The following is a 24584-nucleotide window of genomic DNA, read 5'->3' as shown; positions in this document are numbered from 1 at the left end:
CGCCGCGGAAGAAAAAGAACTCGACAACCCTATGGGTGGGCCAAATCCCCTGCCCCCTCCCCCATATCTCTGTTTAATTTTGTGCTTTTCTGTGCAGGGCCCCACTATCAAAGTGAACAATAGCCAGCGGTACTCATCCACTGCAATCACAGAGGCACTGATCCGTGAGATTGCCAGTCGTGTGGATGTGCCCTTGCAAGTAAGGAATGTTTCTCCACTTGAAACTGCCCCAGACCTTTCCCTGCCTTTGCAACCCATGTCAAGATTATGCACCAGTCTTCTTGAGCATTGTCTTCAGAGTATCTATGACTGCTGTGGCCTTGCACTGTGAGCTTCGCATCCAGCATACAAGGGGCTGGTTGCCCTACTTACCACAGACGTGGAAGCTGAGACCAGACACAGCAAGGTTTTAGGGTTACATGATAACCGGCCTCTCTGTTCGTCTGTCTCCCTCTTGTCTGAATAATAATAATAATAATATACTTTATTGTCATTGTACATAGTACAACGAAATTAAAGGTGCAATCATTTCAGTGATCTACAGCCATACTTGTATACACTCACACAACCATTCACAACCATCCCATAACTCCCTTAAGGTTCACATTGCAACTTAAACCACCAATGTCACCCAAATTCCAATTTCATACAGCATTTAAAGCAATAATAGCTCTCGAATAAAAACTGTTTTTTAATCTGTTTGTCCTTGTTTTAATTGTCCTATATCTTCTACCCGAAGGCAGCAGTTCAAACAGGGAGTGTTCAGGGTGTGACAAATCCTGCAGAATGTTCTTTGCTTTTTTCAAGCATCGAGAATTATACAATTCCTGCAGGAACGGGAGAGGGCAGCCAATAATCTTCTGGGCTGTGATGATAACTCTCTGGAGTGCTTTCCTCTCCACAGCCGTACAGCTGGCAAACCAGGCACAGACGCAGTATGTTAAAATGCTCTCTATTGAGCAACGATAGAAGGACATCAGTATTTTCTCACTCAAGTTATTTTTCTTTAAAAGTCTGAGAAAAAAGAGCCTCTGCTGGGCCTTCTTCACCAGAGCAGTGGTGTTAGCGCTCCAGGTCAAGTTTTGCTCAATACTCACTCCCAAAAACTTAAAAGTAGCCACCCTCTCCACACATTCTCCACCAATAAACAGTGGCTGGATGTCAGTTTTGTTCCTCCTATAGTCCACTACCAATTCCTTGGTCTTGGTGGTGTTGAGGATCAAATTGTTTTCCCTGCATCAAACACAAAGCCGTTCCACCTATAAGCAGCAAATGATGAATTGGTTCTTTTCATCTTCGTTCAGTGGTCCAGGGTTCATCCTCCTGGGTTTGTGGATTTGGAGGACGTCACAATAGCTAACCAAGGCTATTCCCTGATGCTGGGACTGACTGGCCAGTGCCAAGAGCCTTGTACTTAGTACTTCAGAAAATACTCAGCGGATCTGTACTTGGCCTTATACTCAGTATGAGGTCTAATGATGAAAACGTTTTCCCCTGGGCAGCGCTCTCATCAGCTAACACCCTGTTCCTCTTCTCTGTTGCCAGGAATACATGGTTCGGAATGATTCTCCCTGTGGTACAACCATTGGGCCCATCCTGGCCTCCAGGCTTGGCTTGCGTGTTGTGGATATGGGCTGCCCACAGCTAGCCATGCACTCCATCCGTGAGATGTGCTGCACCTCGGGGGTCCTGCAGTCCCTCACTCTCTTCAAGGTTTGCAGTAGCTCCTGTGGAAGTTCAGCATCGTCTTGGGAAGGGGGGAAGGCAGGGGAGTTTTTGCAGCCAGTTGCTGGATCTTTGATCTCAGATTAGGAGGGGACTGAAGACGAGAGAGACAGAGGGTAAGAGCACTGAACCGTAGGTAGAGAGGTGGTCTGTGGGAAAGCTGGGGGGGCAAGGAATACTGGGATAGGGGAGTCAGGGATGCTAATCTTGAGAAACGCTTGGTGAAAGGGAGCAAGTTTCCTCCTCTGTCTGGGTCATAAGTTGTGTGTGTGTGTGTGTCCCCGTTGAAGGCTGGGTCCTGCTGCCTCCCACTCTCTTAGCTCTGTATGTTACCATGGCAACTATGGTGGCCTTGAGTCACTGATTGGTTCCTATGGCGACATTGTGCCTCACGATTCTCAAGCTGCCATGGTGATGCTATCGAGTGCGTGTGTGTGCGTGCGTGTGTGTGTGTACGCTGGTAGCTGCCCTGCTTCTCCCCTGAGGGCTGATCTCCCCATCCCTTCCAACCCTGACTTCTCCCTTCCTCTTTTCTAGGGCTTCTTTGAGCTGTTTCCCGCACTGGATCATGGATTGCTGAGCAACTGAATGGCATCTCGAATGCAGAACGAGGCAAACAGCCCCTTCTCCTGTACTGAATAGCAATTAAAACGCATTAATATCTTAAACTAGTGAGCTCAGTGGTGTGCAGAACTTGCTGATTGTCGGTGTTTGCTTCCTCTGCAGCCATGTTCTTTAGCAAATGCTTACGGAGATGTCTTCAGCAACCAGCCCTGTATTTCAGTGCTACAGAATACATGCTAGTGATCCCAAACCACCGAGCCTGTGGCCAGAATAGCCTGTTCCTCATCTTTTGCAGTTGTTAAATATTAGTAGAGCCTGAACAGCAGTCAGAGCAGCCAAAATGGGCACTAGATGAAAGTCAGTGTTGATAAATGTCAAATGATGCATACTTGAATTTCCCATCCCACTCACACGCACTTTGTTAGCATCCTATTGGGCTTTGAATTAGTTACCATCCTGTGTGTAATAGTTCTCTCAAAATGTCAGTGCACAGTGTTGCTGTCAAATATCAGTATGTAGGGTTTACCTACGCACAGTCTCATCATGCAGATTAGTTGCATATTAATGGGAGTACAGCACCACATTCTTTGCTCAAATCACGTTAGTAAAAAACTGTGACTCTCTGTTATACATTTATAGGGCTGCAAAATGCTTGTAGTTGAGAAGACAGGAAGAGATCTACTGAATCCATCTGTAGCTTCCATTTCCTACCTTGGGCCAGTTAGATCACACTTCTTTCCTCCCCCCCCAGCAGCCATAAGCTCTGCAGCTAAAAGCAGTAGCCCCCCTTAGTGTTAACCCTCTTGTGCTTGGTTTGGAGCAGCATACTGCTTCTGAACATGGATGTTCCATTTAACTAGCATGGTTAATAGGTGTGGATGGACCCCTGGAAATTTATCTAGTCACCTTTTAAAACCGTTGGAGTGATGTTGCAGCAGTGAGATCCAGTTGTATTTAAATACTATTAATTGTTTTTAATGTACTGATACTTAGTTTCTTAATCTATTGATAGTTTCATAAGATTCAAGGTGCTGGTTGTGACCTTTACAGCCCTTCACAACCTGGGAACCACAGAGTGGATGGACTGTCTCCTGCCATGTGCCCCCCCCCCCCCCCCCCCCCGGGCCGCCGTCTGTTGGCTACTTACCAATGGCCTGTTGGGCGGCATTGTCCAGAGCCTGGGTCTTTTCCATTGGGGCTCTGGCTCCATGGATTGGGCTCCCGGAAGAGATGAAGGGGAGAGCCCGTCCTTGAAGATTTTTCAGGAGGCACTGCAAGATCTGTCTGTTTGCTAGGGCTTTGTAAGTAAAGGTAAAGGTTCCCTTGCTCGAAAGCCAGTCGAATCCGACTCTAGGGTTGCGGTGCTCATCTCCGTTTCAAAGCTGAAGAGCCAGCGCTGTCCGAAGACGTTTCCGTGGTCATGTGGCCGGCATGACTAAACACCAAGGCGCACGGAACGCTGTTACCTTCCCACCGAAGTGGTACCTATTTATCTACTTGCAATTTTCTTGCTTTCGAACTGCTAGGTTGGCAGGAGCTGGAACTAGAGATGGGAGCTCACTCCATCATGCGGCACCCGGGTCTCGAACTGCTGAACTACTGACCTTCCACAGCTTGCAGTTCAGCGTCTTAACCACATGAGCCACCACAGCTCCTTTAGGGCTTTGTAGGGGGTTTAAATAGCAGGCATCCTTTTTTTGTGTGTGTGTGGGGGAGATTTGGGGCTTACTATTTTATTTTTGGTTGTAACTATTACTATAAGCTGCCTTGAACCACAAGGTAAGGCAGGATATATATGTTTCAGTAAATGACTCCTGTATTCTGGCATTAAGGAAGAAAGAGAAAAAGCATCTGTTACTTCCTGTTGTTTAGGTCTGATGCTTAGAAATTAAGAATGTTCTTTAGCTGTCCTTTGGGGGAGGTATTGTGGGGGTTCTTGGTGATGGAAAGTCTAAAGGTTTCATACACACATAGCTTTAGAGCAGGCTGCAGTTTTGGTTTTCCAGACTGAGCACAAAGGAAATGGGGCAAAAACACATCCCCATTCTTGCCAGTCACCTGCTGCTAACCCTGTACGCCATTTATTTCCAATCCACTAATTCTTTTCTGACTAAATAACAAGCTAGCTGTGGTGCCGCCCTCCTTGCAGAAAGCAGCTCAGTGGGCTACCTGCAGAGAAGAGTCCCAGCCGGCCTTGTCGCAGTGTTTCCCCCAGCAGCAGTTTCAGCCAGCCCCTGGAGATGTGCAGAATAGCCTCTACCTTCTTGTACTTGGCTTTTTTCCTCTCAACTTCTATTGAGAGTTTTCTTTTGCTTTTCACAAAATATTTCAGCTCACACGTGTTCCCTGTGAGTTTTTCATCTAACTCTCACAGACAAACCTGCTTTATCTCTCTCTGGACAGTGTTGGGGGGAAGAAATCTTTCTTGTGTAGTCCACTAAGTGGTAAAATATTTTCAGGTTTTGTTCTTCAAAAAACAGATGAGTTGGAAAGAAATGGGAAAAGCCAGACATTTTTTCATTTCTCTTAGAAAGGTGATGGGTTTTGTGTGAGTGGTGTGTTGAGAAAGAGACTGATATTTGCTTTTTATGGATTTATATCTGCTGACATACACATCACATGGACTGTGCATATATATCTCTCCTTATATATAAAGCCGTAGTCCAACATTCCAAAATGCACTCCTTTAGTGTTTGGCCGGAAGAACTGCCACTCAGAAGACGCTGGCTGGGTTGACTGGCTGCTTTGTGCAGTCCCGCCCAGCGTTTCAAGGTCTTTTGCATATGGAAGCTGATTGGACCTCACTCCATTCCACACCTCAAACTCCCCCCCCCCAAGACAGTTGGAATATGGGACCTGGTGTATTCTGAGGAGGATGTCAGCTGCTTTGGTTCCCACTGCAGGGAAAAACTGCCCTTTCCCTTGGCAGAGGCTGTGGGGGGGGGATGTAAACCAGAAGACAGACAGGCAGATTAAGGTAGGCTGATGGTTGCGTGGAAAGGACATAGGGTTGCCAACTCCAGGTTGGAAACTTCCAGGATATTTTAGGGATGAAGCCTGCTGAGGGTGGGGTCTGAGGAGGAGGAGGAAGAGGGGGCGCTGGCGGGAGCCGCGGTCGCCCGGGCCGAGATTGGGGGGGCAAGGCGGGCGACAGAAGGCCGATGCCTCCGTCGCCCGGCCCTCTACAGAATCCACCCCCCAAACCTCCAGGTATTTCCCTCCTTAGAGCTGGCAACCCTACATTCCCCTCAGTGCCTGTTGGTAGGCAACTAAGCTTGGTCCTGTCACCTACTTTGGCCTTTGGGAGAAAACACATTGGGGCCAGTCCTGATAGGGTTGCCAACTCCAGATGGGAAATTCCTGGAGACTTGAGGGATGGAGCCTGAAGAGGGTGAGGTTTGAGGAGGGGTGGGACCTCAGACAGGTACACTGCCATAGACTCCACCCTCCAAACCAGTCAGTCCCACATAGGGAACCATTGTTGCCAATCTCCAGGTGAGGGCTGGAGAGCACTCAGAATTACAACTGCTCTGCAGAAGGGAGGGCAGAAGTCAGCTGAAGTCAAAGGGGCAGATAATGGTAGGTTGGTGGCTAGCTGGGAAGGAGATGGGGTTGCCAACTACATGCTGACAAATTCCTGGGGATTTGAGGGGTGGAGCCTGGAGAGGGTGGGGTTTGCAGAGGGGTGGGACCTCAGACAGGTAGAATGCCATAGACTCCACCCTCCAAACCAGCCATTTTGTCCTGGGTAACAATTGTTGCCAATCTCCAGGTGAGGGCTACAGATTACTCACAATTACAACTGCTCTTCAGGTAGCAGAGATCAGTTCCTCTGGAGAAAACAGTGGACTCTGTCATTATACCCTGCTGAGGTCACCACAGCAAATTGACACTGTTTGCCCAAAGCCAGAGCACTCCCCCAGAGCCTCTTTCTAGATCTCGTTGTATTGGTTTCACAACGGGCTTTACTGCTAGTATATATATATATATATCCATAGGCTTAGGGAAAGCTTCTTGAATCACCTGTTGCAAGAGGTTTCACATAGAAGGTACCTGCCTGCATTTCATGGTAATGAAGCTTGCAAACACATACAGCTCCTAGCCTTAAGGGAAGAGAAGCACATTTCGCCATTGTTAGCAGAAACAACAGCTGAGGAGAGATAATCCCCCATTGCTGAAGGACCCTCACGCAATACATGTCTTCACTCTACACCTGAATGGCCCTTTCCTGGCAGATGTCACTTTGATTACCTGGGAAAGCCGAGATCTATCTACACATCAAGGAAGGTCCTGACGCCAAGCTTTCACAGCTCACCAGATGGCTTGTCAGAGTTTAGAGTTTCAAATATTGGCCAAACCCTTAAAGTAAATGCCTTCTCTACACGCACCAATGGTTGTAGGGATGGGACAGACTTACAGGTATGTGGGTCTCCAGCTTGGCAAGGTTGCCACCCACCCGAAGATTCGCCTATAAAACTCAGGGACCATGTGATGAGTCTTTGCTAGCCGCAAACCATCACCCCGTCTACTTTTACTCCTTGCTATCCAACAACCCTTTTGTCTATTCTTGATCTCTTGGACTGCAGCCAAAGAGGTCCACACTTTGCTGGCTGGTTCTGGCAGTGTGATTTAGAAATACCCCTAGGTTTGATTTTCTTACCCTTCATTCTTCATTGCAACAGACAAGGCTTCAGAACAGGTAAGTATGAACCCGTGTACCTACCTACTTCTAAGTAAAAACTATTTTTCTATTTCTGTATTCCAGAGGAACTTGATTGAGTATGTGTGTGCATCTGTATTGTTTGAACGTGATTTTGATATTATTCGGTAAAAGACGGATTGTTTTGACTTCACCAGTCTTGACTCTTTCACTGGGACATCCTTGGGTGGTCTGGACCTCCATAAACTTTGGCAGGAACCCATATTAAATTTAGTTTGCCATCTGCTGTAGATAAAGCAGTTTGGCTAACAGGTGTACTATAGGTGCATAAAGTCACATGTCTGAAAGAGTGCACTGGGGAAAGAACCCTTATTCATGCATTGTGGTAAGATGAGAGAGTATCCGATGAAATTAGTATGTACGCTCTTTTCTTCCAGCCTCCAAAATCATTTATAAAACACACTGCTGTGGAATGTGACTTCAAGTGAGCTAATTCATGTAAGCTAAGCAATGGGTACTAATCACAGTAGCCTGTTCCTCAGGGGCCCCCAAGCTAGTGGATCCTGTGGCTGCTTTTTGAATGTTGAGAACAGATGGGGGGGGTACTACCACAACATGGCTGTCCAGTCACAAAACATTGAGTGGTTCTGAGTCAAGCACCTTCTAGGATGGAAGTAGCTCTGCCCAAATGGGTACTCGCTCTAGGCAGAAAGGCATTGCTTCTTGGGCTCTTCTGAAGCACCTCCTGCTCCAATGAAGTGGAGAAAAGACATGACCAGCTCTTTGCTTTGGGAAAGAAGGAAGTGGGTACATTCATGGAACCTTGAATGTAGTGTAGTGCTTGGAATGATAAAATCTCTAGGGCATGAGATGTGATAGTACCACGGTATACTACACTGGGAAGACCCCCATTTAGAGTATTGTCTCCAGTTCTGGAGGCCTTTTTATAAGAAGGTCAAAGAAACTTTAGAGCAGGTACAGAGGAGAGTGATTAACATGAGTAGCAGTTCAGAAACTAAGCCTTACGAAGAAAGGCCACGTGAACTGGGAATGTTCAGCATGAAGAAGAGAAGGCTGAGGGGTGTTATGTTTACTCTTTTTAAGTTGTTGAAGGGCTGCCGTTTAGAGGATGGTAGGGCACTATTTCAGTAGGCAGTGGAGGACAGGACTCGTAATAATGGGTTTAAATTACTGGTGGGGAGATCTATGTGATATTAGGAAAAGCTTTTTAAGGGCAGTTCAGTGATGGAATTGGTTGCCCAGGGATGTGGGTTTTCCCTCTTTGGAGGTGTTTAAGCAAAGATTGGATGATTTTTTTTTCAGGGATTCTTTTGGTCACCCTGCATGGTGTGGAGGTGAGACTATATGGTCTTTAGGCCCCTTCCAACTTTTTGATTCAGTGATTTTTCCCAACCCCCACCCCACCCTACCCTACCCTCCCTTATTTCTCCATCTAGAAGCCCCCATAGCCCCTCCGCTTGCCCTGCTGCCTTGTCTCCTTCCCATTCACCAGCTAACCAACTTTTGTCTTCCTGCCTGTCTTCCCCTAGTGTGATGTCCACTGTCCAGGACAGATCCAACAATATCTCAGTCACACTCTCAGGCAGGGTTTAATCCAATTTATTCCACAAACCTTGTGCCAGCTATCACTGCACGGACGACATGCTAAGTCTCCAAACAAGTAGACGACTGATTAAAAACCCACACTGCTAATACCCTGCAGGTGGACATAAACTCCAAGCGATCTTAAAGACACATTACACCACACCTAGCAGCCTCTACCTAGAAAAACTGTGGCCCAGTTATGCAGAGGGGAACCGGCAAGGATGTGCAGGGAGTACCTCGTTTCTCCCTGTATCCCCTTCCCCAAACTCTTTTCAACCTCCCCCTATGTCCTCACCTTTCCTTGCTTCCTTTTCTTCCCACCCATCAATCACCCTGACTTGTATCTGCCCCCTATCTTCTGCTATATTTATTATTTGCTTACTTCATTATACCCCACCTTTCTCCACAATGGGGACCCAAAGCAGCTTACATCATTCTCCTCCATTTTATACTTGCAACAATAAAACTGTAAGGCAAGTAGGGCCAGTTACATATTCTCAGCCTAAGGCCGTACAGTGAACTTCCACAGCAGAGTAGTGATTTGAACCTGAGTCTCCCACCTCTGAAACTCTAACCTCCACTACACTGGCTTTTGTGGGGTGGCTGCTGTTGAACAATAGTAAGCAACTGGGCCTGGGTAAGTGATAAAAGTCAGGTGGCATCATGTCACCAGGTGGTTGCTGCCAGGCCTGGCCCTGATGAGTCAAAACAACCTTGGAAAGGGCCCTAGGCCCTCCGCCCTACCTTTCACTGACAGTAATCAAGGTTTGAAGTCTGACAATACTGCTATGGTTGCCTAGCAACTGCCACTGAGGGTATTCCTTTCTTAAAGCTACAGATGCTGTATTATTTGAGGTGGGGTTAACCCCCAATGCATTTTTTTAGATGCATTTTTCAGATGCATAGAAAGATCTGCCTTGTCCGTTCATGGTTCCGGTCTCTGGAATTAAGTATCCACAGATCTGATCACGTTGAGAATTATTAAATATTGACAAGTGGGGTCCCGCAAGAAACTTGCTGGAGTGGCCATCCCAGATTGCTCACTCTTGAGAAATAATATATAAATGATGTTGATATAGATACTGAACTAACCTTTGGATTTGTCTGATCCCTATTTAAGCCCATCTAAACTCTAGTGATTATCCCTGTATCCTGTGACGGTCGAAGAAGGTTAATTACATTGGGAGAAGTGTAGGAAAACCAGAACACCCCCCCCCAACACACACACACTTGCAGTGCTTGCGTGTGTGTCCTGACACAAGTCTCTGGAAGACTTCTGGTTTTGCTGGAGAGAATGAAGTTAGCCATGAGGCAAGATGGACAAGCTACCCACTTTGACTGATGGCTTCATCCTGGTTGCTGGAAAAAGACTCACTGCTAATCCTTAACTACTGGTCCTTATAGACTTAGGTGGGTAGCCGTGTTTGTCTGAAGCAGCAAAACAAAGTTTGAGTCCAGTGGCACCTTAAGACCAACAAAGCTTTATTCAAGGCAGGGGTCATTTCTTGCCGAAGCGTGGCAGAGCGGTGCTCCGGCAGTAAGGAGCCTGAGGTGCCCCCCCCGGCCACCATTCCTGGCCTGCCTGCACAGGCGGACGGGCCAGGGAAGGCCTGCAGAACCCCCCACTGCCACATGGGGAAGGGAGAGAAAGGCATTCTACACATGCCTGCCCTTTTGCACAGGGGTCTGGCATATGCAAATGATCTTCTGCACCTCTTTTTTTAGGAAGTGACCCCTGATTCAAGGTATAAGCAGTCATGTACAAGCACACGTCTTCAGATACAGATTGTATCTGAAGAAGTGTGCTTGTACATGACTGCTTATACCTTGAATAAACTTCGTTAGTCTTAAAGGTGCCACTGGACTCAAACTTTGTTCTACTGGTCCTTATAGTAAATTAAGGCTGTGATCACACACACTAAATAATCCACTTTCAATCCAGTCTGAAAGTGGATTATTTAGTGTGTGTGACCGCAACCTGACTTTGTTGTTTGTGCAGCTGTGGGTGCTGTTGCCTGCCCTGTGTCTTCTCTGGATATTTCTGGCTTTCTACTTATAGTCGTGCTAGTCATTCATTTGTAGTCTATGGAATAAGGGAGCAAACAAATGAAAGATGTGGCATAATATGACTTTTCCAGGGAGCATGGAAAATGGAATATAGGGTGGTATTCAGTGATGGAAATAGACTGCAGCATTGGGAAGGAACCTGCTTCTGCATGATTTATTCCTTTGACATCCTTGAGTGTTTTCCTGGGTGTGGATGGAGATGAAGAAGTGGTGGGATTTGGATAGTGCACTTGGTGGGTTCCCTGAATGATGCCTCTTGTGTCTTGGCACTACAGGGAAGACCCCCCCCCAGCACTTTCTTGTTAGTTTCATTATCCTCACAAAGGTGCAGAAGAAGGGTTGTGGGTGGTGCATAGACTATGGGATAGGTAAAATTCCAGAGTTAATAGGTGCTTGTCTGTTGCAGCAAAAATGCATGGGACTCTGAAGCCCCTTAAAGACCAAGGTTTTGTTTCGGCATAGAGGTGTCCTTTGTGACTTGCGAATTTTGTCACCCAGGGGAGCGGGGGATTGTAGGGCTGCCACGTTCTTCAGAAAGACCGCGGTGGAGGTTTCTGTGGCATGCAGCCAAAACCCAGCCTGTGGTTAAACGCTTGCCTGCGGGAGGTGCAATCCTAAAGCCTCGCCATGGAATGGCTGGTGTTCTCTGTAAAGCGTCATCGAGGAGGGGCCGGGGGGGGGGGCTGTATCGCCCGTGCGATTGGCTGGAGGCGCGGAAACCCGGGCTCGGTGGCTGCAGCGAGCAAAATACGAAGCAGGCAAGGTCTCCCGAGAGGCGTGGCCAGGCGTATCATCTCGCCTACGGAGGCGTCCCTGGCAGAAGTCGGGCGTGCCCATGGGCCCTCTTGATTGGCTGGCCGTGCAAAGGCGTGTCGTTCCCCCTCGTCGTGATAGGCACGAGCGCGCGTGTGTTTTGCATGCCTGGGGAGGCTGGGGAGGAGGAGGCGCGCGTCCCCGTGTCGGCCTGGAGGGGGCGCTGGTCGCCGGGCTCGCTCGGGATGCTGCCGCCGCCGTCGAGGAGGAGGAGGCAGCGCCCCGTGTCGGCCTGGAGGGGGCGCTGGTCGCCGGGCTCGCTCGGGATGCTGCGGCGGCCGTCGAGGAGGAGGAGGCAGCGGCCGGGGCTGTGAGCTGGGGCAGCGGGCGGCATGGGGCGGGGGCAGCGGCTGCTCCGGGCGGGCGGCGGCTGTGCCCTCCTGCTGTGCCTGATGCTCCTCGGGCCCGGGGCGGCGGCGGCGGCCGGGGAGCGCCCCTCGCAAGTCTTGCACGGTGAGCCGTCGCGGGCCTGGGGATGCGCGGGGGCGGGCGAGCGCAGGTGCTCCCGGTCGGGATGGGGACGCCGGAGGCCTGGCAGTGGGCGGGGTGAGCGGGCCCCGGGGCGGCAGCGGGGCAGCGGGGAGCGGAGACCGCGCCTTCGCCTCCATATGGCAGGCAGGGAGGCAGCCAAGGCTCCCTCTAAGCTGTGGAGTCCTGTGAGCAAAAATTCTGCTTTGTGAGCTCCTGGCATTAAAGCTGTGAGCCAGCAATTTGGCTGCTGCATCAATTAGCTTGCTCTGGAGCCCTCCTTCCTGAGCGGAGACAAAAATGTGTGAGCCGGAGGCTAAAAAACTGTGAGCCGGCTCACACTCACTCAGCTGAGAGGGAACAGTGGAGGCAGCGGAGAAGGGTGGCTTTGGGGGAGAGGGACGGGGTTGCTCCGAGGAGGAGGAGGAGGTGCTGGCGGAGGGGTGTCCCCCTGCCTCTAGGTCGCCCCGGCCGGCGGCGTAAAAGGGGGGGAGCGCTGAAATGCGGCGCGCCCATCGCCGTGTCCTCCTGCACCGGGGCCTTTCTTTGCAAGCACCGGCTGGCGCATCTCCCCGAGACCCGCGTCGCCTTTCCTCGTGTTGGCCCGCGAAGGCTCCCGAATGCCTGCGTCTTTCCCGCCCCCTCCGACGGCCGCCGCTCGGTGCCCTCGCACGGAGGTGCCCCCTTTGCCCCTGCAAAAGCGACGTTGTCACCATTCTGCGTGGCAGCCTGTCATGCGCGCGTCACGGGCTTGGCCGGCTCTCCGCGTCCTTCTCCCTTCTTGTCTCCCGCCGCCGCCCCCTTTCGTGTTTTCCTCCTCAATTCAGCCGCTGACGTCATCCTCGCCGGGCCTTTCTCTTGCTCCCCCTTCCAGCCTGACCCAGCTGCCTGGCACAAGCAGGAGAGGTACCCCCTTTAGGGGGGCTTTTTTTGGGGGGGGGGTTGTGGTGGGGGTTTTTTTTTAACAGCCTGGGAGGAGGGGATGGTGGCAGCACTGGGGGATGGTGGCAGCACTGGGGGATGGTGGCAGCACTGGGGGGTGCTGTCACCATCCCATCCTCCCAGGCTGTTAAACAATCCCCCCCCAAAAAAGTCCCCCTAAAGGGGGTACCAATAAGGAAGCAGGAGCCACCCCAGGCCCCAGTACCTGTGGGTGGGTGTGTGCACACTGGTGCCTTCTCTAGGCAACTGCCGATTGGCTCCTGCTTCCTTATTGCTGTGCCTAATTTGCAAAATGAATCCTTGGGTCACTTGGATGGCACTGCTGTGGGAAATCTCTACACCTGGTGAGATGATGGAGACCAGTCAATGGCCCTTTTTGTCTCCTGGCCGTCCTCAGATTCCAGCAGATTTGCACGGCAGCTTCGTGTGTCGTTGTCTCTAGTGCTGAACTGGAAGTAAAACCTTTGGTTATGTATCTATGACAGATACCCTTTCTAGAACAACTGTCCGGGGGGGGGGGTAGTGATTGCCTTGGACATGGGCAACTCTGTTTTAAGACTTGCTCCTCCTAGCCAGACATTCAGAAAACCAAGATTTCCCCTGCCCTTTGCAGGCAGAGGTTGTTAGTGGATGAAGCGGCCAACTGCACACTCTGTATTCAAGGAGGAGGGGGTGCTCTGTCATCTTATTTTTATTTATTTATTTTATGACATTTATACCCCACCCTCCCCACGAACGGGCTCAGGGCGGCTCACATAAGCACAAAGTGCATTCAATGTACAAAGTCCAAATATAAATACAAGATTAAAACAAGTTACTCTTGTCACTCTTACTTGGAGTGGTCACTTGCCTCATAATGTTTTAAGTGCTCAGGAAGATATCCTTTTGCTGAGCTGTTCCCAGTTTGATGGGCGAGTGTTGCAACGGGGATCCTCTTCTCCCTTGGTGGTTCTGCACCGTGGCAGCTTTGGGGAAGATAGTATAGTGGCACAGCAGTGATTGTGGTGGCAAGCCTAACCAAAGTGTGAGAGCTTTGCTTGGGCAGTAGGGCCTGTTGCAGAAGGTGGAGTCGACCATGATAGCAATGTGAAGATTTTAGTAATGGTTGGCTGGTGTGCATCAAGCAGGAACTTTGAAAGGTTTGCATGTTTCTCATGAAGCGTGCTAGGTCTAACGGGATGGTTGGGCTCTTCTGTTCTGTGGTTCCAGAGAGGGCAAAGTCCCAGGCCTGACATTGGCATGGATGCTTTGCTGGGTTCTGGTATTAAATTGACCTCTTCCCCAGGAGTGTCCCCTGGGAGGGGGGAGGTCTTTGGTAAGATGCTGGTAAAGTAGCCTGAGACCAGATCAGGGCAGTGAAGAACATGAGTTGGGAGATGGGCAGGAGACTATTAAAAGGTTTAAAGTCAGAAATAATTCAACTTGCTGTTGTCTGTTCAACTGAGGTCTAATTCCTTCTACTTCTTGTAATGAGTTTTAAGTATGGATGAAATAACTTTTAGTAGCCAGAATTAACATTTACTAGTGTAAAGATGGTACATTTATAGTTTTCCTTGCTGCTGCTTATAGTTTTCCTTGCTGTTTCATATTGTCATGGATTCACATGGACAAGGTGTATATTACTTTGAAGTCTCCTATAGGACATAAGCCTCATTAGAGCTCTTGGAGTAGCAGTCCTGCCTTGACTTGATTTCCTTGGTGTAGCTTCCTGGCAGAATTCAGCAATTAATTTATTGCAAAATCATAATTATGCAATCTGACAATGTGCTAAATAATTTATGTGGTTTTTGAAGAGTCAGCAAAAGCAATGGGTGATGCCCATTAGCCAAGTGGTCACTTAAAGCAATGCCTGTAACCATTTGGCAGGAAAATACAATCACCTTACCAAGTGGTGGTCAGAGGCTAACCAAACTTCTGCACCTGCTTACAAATCCATAGAAGCTGAGAAGTGATAAGGTTGACAGGCCATGAACAGCTTGCCAACTGGTTGAATGCAGAGTGGTAAATTTCAAGTTGGAAAATGGTTGTCTTATTCACCCGAAGAAGCAATGTAATCTTATTTGTGTGACTCACACTTCATTCAGCCTCGGTAGAAATAGTAATTGGAGGCAGTGCTGCCTAGGTTAGCTTTATTATACCAAAATACTTGAGACCAAAATTACACACAGGTGTGTTAAGATGCTGAAAGGAGTAGTGGGGGGGGGGACAGCCCAAAAGGATGGGGCCAAAATGTGGAGCTGGAAGCATCTGTAATCTTGATCTTGGAGGTTTTAGCAACTGTGTTCTTCTTTTTTATTACTTTTTTCCTACAGCCATGAGTGCTAGGAACATTCTGGATTTGTTCTCTTTTTTAAAAATTAAAATGGTGAGTCTTTGAGAAACCAAGTTGCTGTGTGGAAAACCAAAATCCTGTTTATCCTCAGTGGCTTATGCTAACTGTGCAAACACCTGTGCTTATGAAGATCCTGTCTGAGTCAGAAAAGATGAAGGCTACTGACTCTCTAGGGCTGTTTTCCTCCCTCCTGGTCTCAATGCAGCATTAGCCGTGACCTTTAGAAGTCATTTTTACTTAAACCCAATTTGATGAGGACTGAAAAATTTGACCGCTCCATTTGATTAATGTAACAGAACAGAAACTAGAAAAGGGGAGGGGGTTGGAATTCTATTTCGAAGAACTCTTTTAAATTGCTTCTTCTGGATGTTTTGTTTCATTGTGTCCTTTTTATCATAGTGAATAACATCCTGGGGTATTTACATATTGAGCAGCTGTGGCCATGGCCCTTCCTCTGGTCAAGGCAATGAGGTTGTGGTTTGGGGGTAGATTTCTTCTCCCTTCCTTTTATATAGAGTCAGTTTCTGTTCTTTTTGAGAGTCCCATGGGAAGCTGGGTGAGTTTTCTCCTATTTGTACCATACTGGCAATTGAGCCCTGTGCTCTTGGCGGGGCTGGGGGGCTGTTAACAGCTAGGTCAAGCATTTGTAAACACTGGATTTCTCACGGCCTTCCACAGTTTGATTTCAAGCCAAATCCTGTTGCTAGTGCATCATCTGCAGTGTTGTAAATGGTGCTCAGTATGAGAGGCTCCTTAATGTAGCATTAAAAAAAACACCTAAGGTTTAATTAAATGCATTCAAAAATATCTCTGCAAGCTGAGGTTGTGGATATACAGGTGGATTTGTTTTTAAGTTTTATACTCTTGAGCAGCTTTTGATTTTGTCACTTTGTTATCTGGTGTCTTTGACTCAACATGAATCTAGCAGAAAAACTGAATTTTTATATTTGGTGTTTTCTCATAGTAGGGAGGGGGGAGAACTGGAAAGGGAATCTTAATGGTTGAATACCAGATTATTCTCTGTAAGCCTTCTTTAGACTGTCACCTGTCCTGTTTTGTGTGCACTGACTACATTTCACAAATGAGGCAACAGTTCACGGCTTGGGAAACTTGAAACCAAAAAGTGTACAAGTATTTTTGTCTCTGACTTCAGCAAAGGCTCCAAGCAGTTTGGGGGTGGACTGGGGGGCTTAAACCACAAAATATACCTTTGGGGGGGCCTCTCTTCAGTCTAGGGGTCTTTCCATGGTCCTGTGAATTTAGAACAGAGCCTCTAATGGCAGAGGGGAAGACAATCTTAAGTTCCCCGCTCATAGAGCCCTTTCCAAAAAGTGAGCAGGACCATCTCTGGAGAATGATCCTTCAGTCGGTTGTGAGAGCTGTAAGGGGAAGGGCAAGAATGGGAATGAAATGGTTTCCGAATGGGGGGGGAGGGGCTGCCACCCTGCTCTTGCCTCCTAGGTCCTCAGGAAGGGCGTGTTGTGGTTTCTGTCCACTGACCCCACCTGATCTGACATTTTAGGTGGTTCCCTCTGAAGCTGCTCTTCCCCCCCCCCCCCCCACATTTGAGAAGCAGTTAATCAAAGGTGCTTACCCTTAAAGAAACAGCATTGACAGGAAGGAGCTGCTCGAGGAAAGTCTGCTCCAGTTTTTTGCAGTTGGCTGTGCAATCCATGGTGCATGGCAGGATGCAGCCTTGTGTGGTAGGAGGCTTTGGTGTGGCCCTGTGTGTAGACAGGATTATTCCAAGTACACGTTCTCCGTACTTCCATTAGCTTGAGCTGCATGAGAGCCCCAGGCAGGTTTTTGGGATCCGGATAGGAATGTGTGATTGGGTTGCACTGCTAAATTAGCTAAGAAAGGTGTACCTGGAAATGGTGACAGGGCTGTGACTCAAATGCATGGCTTTTGGAAACTGCTAGAGAGCAGGGACTGGTGAGACACGTCCTTTCAGCTCTTGACTGTGTTCTCCTTTTAGTCTTAGGGGTCATTTCATAGAAAAAGAGGTGCAGGAGCTCATTAGCATAACTCATTAGCATAACTTATTTGCATATGCCACACCCCCTGATATCACCGGAAGTGTGTCAGAAGGCAACACCCAACACTCAGGCTCCACTGGACTGTTTTGGATTGCTAGCTATGGGGGAGACGTGCAGATCTGTCCTCGCAGAGGAGGGAGAGCTCGTACCTGAAGGCAGGTGGTGGTGGGGGCTCTGAAACTTACCTGGCTGCTTCTTGCTCTGACCGAGGGCTGCTGGGAGCAGGGGGTGGGGCTTGTTGCATGTGCCCGCCCCCTGGGCTCTTTACTGCCGGAGTTCCGCTCCTGCAGGAAATGACCCCTGGTCTTAGTTGAGTGGGGAGTATGGTTTCCTAGTGGTTTCAAAGAACGGGTAATGCTTTGCTTGACCTGGTGGTAAATGGAAAAGGAAGTGTTAGAAGAGCTAATCCCCAAAGGAATCAGACAATTTCCATCCTGCCTACCCTGTAGCAGGGGCTTTGTGAGATGGGCCCCTAGAGGATCTCCCTCTCTGCAATTACAGACTGCGTCTAGTTTGGAAGGTGGTGTGCCCTTTCCTCCTTACAGATGTTGTGTGGGGAATGAGGCTGGAGGTGTTCTAAGGAGCTGCCACTGCTCCCCCCCCTTAAGTAGCACCGGGATCCATCACCCATCAGGTTGAATTGCGAGAAGTAGCCATGTTTGAGTAATCCCAGTCTGGGAAGCATCATCTTCCATCCGTGTGGCTGAAAACTGCCCTGGGCCAGGTGTGCTGGTAGAGCTAGAGCCCTCCTTGTTATGTCTCTCTCTGGGGGCCTCTTACTCATGCTGGCAAAGAGATCAGTCGTACTAGCCCAGCCAGGGGTGGCCAAACTGCAGTTCGGGAGCCACATGCGGCTCTTCCACACAGTCTACCTTAATGTCAATAAAAAAGCAAATCTGCACATTTTTTCAATAAAAAAGTGTGTCTCATATTTGTTCATGTCTTGTGGCTCTCAAAAAACGTGTGTGTCATATTTGTCCATGTCTTGCGGCCCTCACACATCTGACGTTTATTCTGTGTGGCTGTGAACGTTGAACAAGTTTGGCCACCCCTGGACTAGTGCAACGTGGATTGGTTGCTGTGGTCTGTTCTGACTCACTGACTTGGCAGCTGTATTGTTCCTTGTAGAAGTGCCCTGATGGGAGGCAAGGCCAATTATTCCCGTGTCCTGGCTCCCTCTGGGTTTTATTCCAAAGGGCTAGGACCAAACAGAAGTGAAAGCTCTGTGCCCCCTTCTGTCATCACTGGGCCAGATACAGATGAGGAAGAGACAGTTCCAACAACCCACCATCAACGTTGCCAATTTCCCCTGTTCTCAGCCGGTTGCGCGTGTAACTGCTGTGCTAAGATCCTCCTTCCTTTGTCAACCGTAGTGTCTTTTCTCTTGGAATATTTCCTTCATTATCAACAGTAGCTCACTGGGATCCTTGAAAGATAAATGTTTGCTTTTAAAATAGATATTTATACCCTGCTTTTTCTCCACAATTGAGACACAAAGCAGCTTTACTGTAACATTCTCCCCTCTTTCATTTTATCTTCCCGCCAGCAACTCTGTAGGCTGAGAGAGAATGACTAGCTCAAGGTCTCCCAGTAAACTTTCACGGCAGATAAAGATTCAAACCACACCACACTGGTAGAGGGATGAGCGGCTGCTATTGCACCAGCTTAATTTATGCCACCTCTCAGCATTCCCACTTGGGTGCACTGCATCAGCGATAGAGAAACGAGCAGAGTTTGATTCAGAAGGAAGGAAACGGAGCAAGCAGTCGCCAATACATATGCTATGCCACAAGGGCCTTCAGGAAAGTGGTGGATGGATGGTCTTAGGAAAGACTGTTAACGCCAAGCTACCTGGTTGTTAGGAGTGTAGACTTGAGGTTGTTGGCACAGTAGTATCTGAATTCTTATTGTACTGAGCAGGTGGTGCCTAGCCTGGGATCATAGGAGCACCTTGCCAGACCCTTAACATATGCATGTACCAAGCAATAAAGTTCACCTTAATTGCTGAGCTGTGACCCTCCCAACCTCACGTCCTGCAGTGTATGGGCTGAATACTATTGCAGTTTGTGGGTTATGATCACCTGGGATTAGAGTGCTCTGTGGGATGTGAAAGGAGAACCAAAGTGGCTAGGACTCTGTTGCTCCGTTGGCAATTGCCCTTTCTTGCTAGAGCCACCCTTTCTGCAGGTGTCGTGTGGGACTGCCAGCTTTGCCATAGTGACAGCAGACAGGTCTGTGCAGCTGTTCTAATGGAGCTGCTGATTGGAAGGCTGTCAGTAGCGCATCCAGCTGCCTCCGTCAACATTTGTTGGAAAGAGCTGGAATGTCAGGAGGGACCAAATGAGCCCCAAATACGACTGTTGTGATTTGGGTAGGGAAGATCAAACATGCAGTTCTCTTCCATCTGGTCGCCTCACCTGACCAAGCTGTTTTAAAGCCTCTCTGGACTGACTGGGTCTGTGTAGCAAAATGTACAGTAGCTCTGGTTTTGCCACAGTGAATGCTATAGAGTGTGACGGGTAAATATATGACTGCAAGACAGGGGGGTAGATGCACGCCAGGAAGCTGCAACTCATGGAAGCTAGGTTGGTTATGCACCTACTGTTGAGCGCGATGGGGTTCCTGGTGTTATTTGCGAGACAGCAGTGAACATTTGTCTACTGTCTGCGACATAACATTTTAATCACGCATTAGGGAGCTTTCTCTCTTTTGCCCCTTCCTTTCACTTTTCCATTAAGTCACTACTAAAAGGTGTTGGTAAATAGTTCAGTAATAAGGTTCGGAGAGAGTTGACCAGAAACTGCCCTATGGCAGACATTTGTTGGAAAGAGTTGGAATGTCAGGAGGGACCAAATGAGCCCCAAATACGACTGTTGTGATTTGGGTAGGGAAGATCAAACATGCAGTTTTCTTCCATCTGGTTGCCTCACCTGACCAAGCTGTTTTAAAGCCTCTCTGGACTGACTGGGTCTGTGTAGCAAAATGTACAGTAGCTCTGGTTTTGCCACAGTGAATGCTATAGAGTGTGACGGGTAAATATATGACTGCAAGACAGGGGGGTAGATGCACTCCAGGAAGCTGCAACTCATGGAAGCTAGGTTGGTTACGCACCAACTGTGTGCCCTTGTATATTCAGAGGGATGAGTTTCCTGTTTGTATTTGGGAGACAGCAGCAAACATTTGGCTACTGTCTGCGACATAAAATTTTAATCACGCATTAGGGAGCTTTCTCTCTTTTGCCCCTTCCTTTCACTTTTCCATTAAGTCACTACTAAAAGGTGTTGGTAAATAGTTCAGTAATAAGGTTCGGAGAGAGTTGACCAGAAACTGCCCTATGGCAGCCTTTGGCTTTGCAAATGTACCACCTCTCTGCTTGCGTATATGTACACATGCCGTGCCTTCCCCAAAGACAAATGGAGGCTATCGTCACATTACTTCGAGGTCCCGTGGAGGTCCCGTGGTTAGGGGGCAGGTGCCGATCACACGATGATCTTGCAGCGCGGCAAAGAAGCGGCGCGGTGCGATCACACCAGCAATCGCTAGGCGCTGCTTCCTTGGAAACAGGATGGATTTTTTAAAAAACTGAAGTTTGTGCATACGCATGACTGAGCAATCGTATCTGCACATCCGAAGGCGGGTGGTGGGCTTACCGGAGAGGCCGACAGACGGTTCCGGACCCCAACAGAGCTCCGAGGCATAGCCAATGGAGGGGGAGGTGGGCCCCCTCGTCACAGCCGCTGTAACCGCCTGCGCGACAGTGGCCATAGCGACCCTCCAGAGGCGGCAAGCCTGGCTGCAGTGGGAGGGGGCCTCTTTGTGCGCATGCGCCGTTGGGCGCTTGTGCGCATCCTGTGGAGACTTGGGGGGGGGAACCTGTTCACGACGGGACATGAGCGGGCGCCGGATGCCACGGGATTCCACCGGAAACGCAATCAGGCGCCCGCCCTTGCTCCACAGTTTCCGGAAACTAGTACCTCGGAGGTACTAGTTTTTTACCCCGCATCTTCGGCGGGAAGCCTCAGGTTTGGCACGGGAGCTCTACACTTCCCAGATGTGCTGTGATCGCGCCCGGAAAATCTGCCTATCTTCCGTCTCTGTAGCGTGGCTAATGTTCCATGTGACCGCAGCCAGAGTTTGCCTATGTTTTTCGCCCTCCACACCCCCCAAATACTTTAAAGGGTTTTTTGTCATTGTTTAAAAGTCCATGTGTTAAAAGCCCAGCCGTAGAATGCATAATCTTTTTAATACAAACATTACTAGGAATTGTAGAGGTGAAATTGAAGAGACTGCTTACCTTTGTTTACAAGGCAAATGCTTTCTCCTAAGAGCTGAAAAGAGGTTAATGTAGAAAGCATGATTGTACATTGTGTTGTGGGATTGCATCAAAATCTAGTTGAAGGGGATAATAAGCTGGAGAAATGTCTTCTTCCACACTGACTAAAGAGATGTTTGACATTTAAACTGGAGAAGGCATAACTTTAAAAATTTTCCCCCCTATTTAGTTAATACACATTACCATTTTTTCCAAGTAATAATTCTAGTACTTTAAAATGTGTATATGACTTCAACTGTAGATGAGCTATTTTTTGTGTCCAGTGAAACACATGCCCAAAGTTCCAGTTAGGAACTACAACGGGGAATTTCATATAACTCTATAAGATAAAAAGTGATTCATGTTGTTTCTCCCCACCACAGACACACAAACACATGCAACGTGAAACTAGTTTGTCAACTCCTCATGTTCTTGCTTACCCACTTAGGTCTTTTCCTGTATTTCCCCCCTCCATTGTGGAGTGAATTCGCAAGATAGGCTCTTGCTCAGAATCAAAACATCCTTTTCTGCCTTGTGGATTGCCATCCATAACCTGTGGTGGTGGCGAACTCTTTTTAAAAAATATTTGTGCACCAGTGCTGAAATGTTTCAGCTATGGAGGGTGGCTGCGCTGAAACAAACAGTCCCAACACCATCTCCTGCAGTTCTGCCTGTACAGGAAGCTGACATCTTCAAGATTTTTTTTTGGGGGGGGGGACTTCTACACCTCCAGTTCCTTAAAAACTAGCTCTTGAGCTGTTTAACAGAACAATGCAGAGGAAGATTGAAGAAGATACACATATTAGTCATAAGCCTTGGTAAAGGTAGGAAGTGGGGAGGAGAGAGCAATATTCAGGCTACTTTGAATGCCCTGAATCCCACCCCCACCCTTAATTTACCCCAGAGTAGATGTACTGAGGCCAGTGGGGCTACTCTTGTGTAAGGGATCGTGCCCTGCCCATGTATTCCAGGGCAGGCTCAGGCGATGCTGACAGCTTCATCAAGTGAGGCAGCTTAGCTCAGAAATAAGGCCCAGGGAAGGGAACTGGAGGGAGGAGTGGACTTTGACGGAGCCTCTCCCCAGAGAAAGGGCACAGGCACTGAAGACTGGGGCAGGCTCATCCTGGGAGAGCCCCTCTCCATGCATGCTTTCTTCAATGTAAGCCCCATTGAGTTCATCGGGAGTCAGCCCATTTGAGCCCTGACCTGGACCTGGATCATGAACAGGAAGGGAATGTTAAAAAGTGATCTTCTCTGGGTGTTAAATATGCTAGATATGCCACTGGAGCTGTGTACCTGATACAAGTCAGGTAAAGGAATTCAAAATTGGGGGGGGGGGAGCCAATCAGAGAGATCGCTCAAATGTGGGGAAAGAGGCAACCAATAAGTGGTGAAACATGTATAACAAGTGCAACAGTTTTAGTGTGATGGGGGGGAAATATTCTTTAATGGTGCTTGCACAGCCTGTTTGAGGCTGCTGAAACACTGCAACACGTCTGTGCATGTGCAAAAAAAATCAAACCAGAAAGTCATTCCTTAATGTAAATGTGAACAGATGGAACCGTGACAGGGGGAAAACAGGGGACGGGAGGGGGGGAATGCGTGAACTGATCACACCAATAGTGCGATCATTGGAACCACCACGACACCCACAAAAAAACAAAAGGCATTCTGGAAAACGCCCATATTAAGCTTAATATAGAATAGAACCTTTAAGCGACTTCAGACAGTATACTCAAGTTTCTTACAATGCAATTCTAATCAGTGTCACACCCTGCTGTCCATTGGTGCCCTTGTGGAATAGTTAAACTTTACTGTTTTATAAAAATATTTAGAATGAATAATTTTTTTAAGGTAATTTAACGTTCATGACATCAAATGGGATCATACTGCAGTCCTGTTGGATATGTGTAGACAGGTGCTTTGGAATGGGTATTAGAAGAGTCTTCCCAGTGTTCCTGTATAGTGTCATCTGCTTCTACTCTGTCATCATCATAACAACCCCACTGCATCCCATGATATTTCAACTGGAAGCATAGGCAGATTGATTATTTTTGTGAAGTAGCTGGTAAATATCCATGTTGTTTAATAGAAAATGTTTATAATACCAAGTGAGTTTCAGGTAGTTACTAATTACCAAATGTGAATGCAAGGTCATCAAGATAGATCAGTGCATGACATTTGGGGTGACTTGCAAGCAGGGCCGCTGACAGGGAGGGACTAGGGGGGGACAAAATTTTGGGGGGTCCCAGTCAGCTGGAGGGCTTTTGAAGCTAGCTTCATGATGCATCCAGCCAAAAACCTCTCCGGTGATTTTCCTCTTAATGCAGTTCTGGCTGTAGTCACTAGGGGTGTGGGGAAGTCTGAGCACAATAAAGGGCACTCTACTATCGCCTAGACTTGCCTTTCTCCAAGATTGAAGCAAACTTGCCTAACAGATCATGCTAAGCCCATCAACCAAGGCAGCACTGGAGCAAGACCAGACAGCATGCCGATGGCTGATACAGTAATTGCCAGTCTGCTCCAAAAACTTACTTTCTTCCTTTCCTTGTACCCAGCTTAGCCAGATTTTGCAAAGCAGCAGTAGTTAGGGTGTTGCAACAAGATAAAACAACCGTTCCCTTTCTTTTCCTTCATTTCTCTCCTTCTCTTCCACTTTTCTCATTCATTCCTCTCTTCTGCCTCCTAATTTTTCTGTCCCCCACCCATTTATTTTCAGGATGTAGTCTCAAGTCTTTCTCATCCCTATCTTGCTTGGCAAGAGAACATACTTAATAGTAATACAGTAACAAACTGTTAATATTATGAACTGAAGGGGAGGGAGTTAATATTTCCCCATGATCTAACAAAGTAGTAAAAGGGTGCTTCCCCCCTTCTCCACCTTTTACATGCATGGTAATGGAACATTAATCTGTTTTAGTGGTTATACATGTGAAACAGGCGTTACAACAACTCCCAGTTCAGGAACTGGGTTGTTATCATTATTATTGTGTAAGTGGAAGGTCCAATATCCCTTTGTAAAGGCTACTTTGCTATATGACAAATGATGTAATCTTT

General features: G+C 48.1%; 2 protein-coding genes across 2 annotated transcripts in view; both read left to right on the top strand.

Annotated features, from left to right (window-relative positions):
* The window catches only part of DNPEP (aspartyl aminopeptidase), a 24759-nt gene extending 22359 nt beyond the window's left edge, over positions 1 to 2400 (top strand). The window contains exons 12-14 of the mRNA XM_015426901.1: positions 98 to 199; positions 1546 to 1713; positions 2263 to 2400. Of these exons, the coding sequence (XP_015282387.1) occupies positions 98 to 199; positions 1546 to 1713; positions 2263 to 2313 (321 nt within the window). The 3' untranslated portion in view covers positions 2314 to 2400. The remainder of the gene's footprint in view (positions 1 to 97; positions 200 to 1545; positions 1714 to 2262) is intronic.
* Positions 2401 to 11766: 9366 nt separating this feature from the next.
* The window catches only part of PTPRN (protein tyrosine phosphatase, receptor type N), a 52994-nt gene continuing 40176 nt past the window's right edge, over positions 11767 to 24584 (top strand). Inside the window, exon 1 of the mRNA XM_015426900.1 lies at positions 11767 to 11887. Within this exon, the coding sequence (XP_015282386.1) occupies positions 11767 to 11887 (121 nt within the window). The remainder of the gene's footprint in view (positions 11888 to 24584) is intronic.

This window comes from Gekko japonicus, unplaced genomic scaffold (genome assembly GCF_001447785.1).
Source record: "Gekko japonicus isolate JY-2015 unplaced genomic scaffold, Gekko_japonicus_V1.1 scaffold104, whole genome shotgun sequence".
In the NCBI taxonomy this organism is placed as follows: Eukaryota; Metazoa; Chordata; class Lepidosauria; order Squamata; family Gekkonidae; genus Gekko; species Gekko japonicus.
The sequence above is the reverse complement of the archived record's forward strand: the minus strand, read 5'-3'. Positions and strand labels throughout refer to the sequence as shown.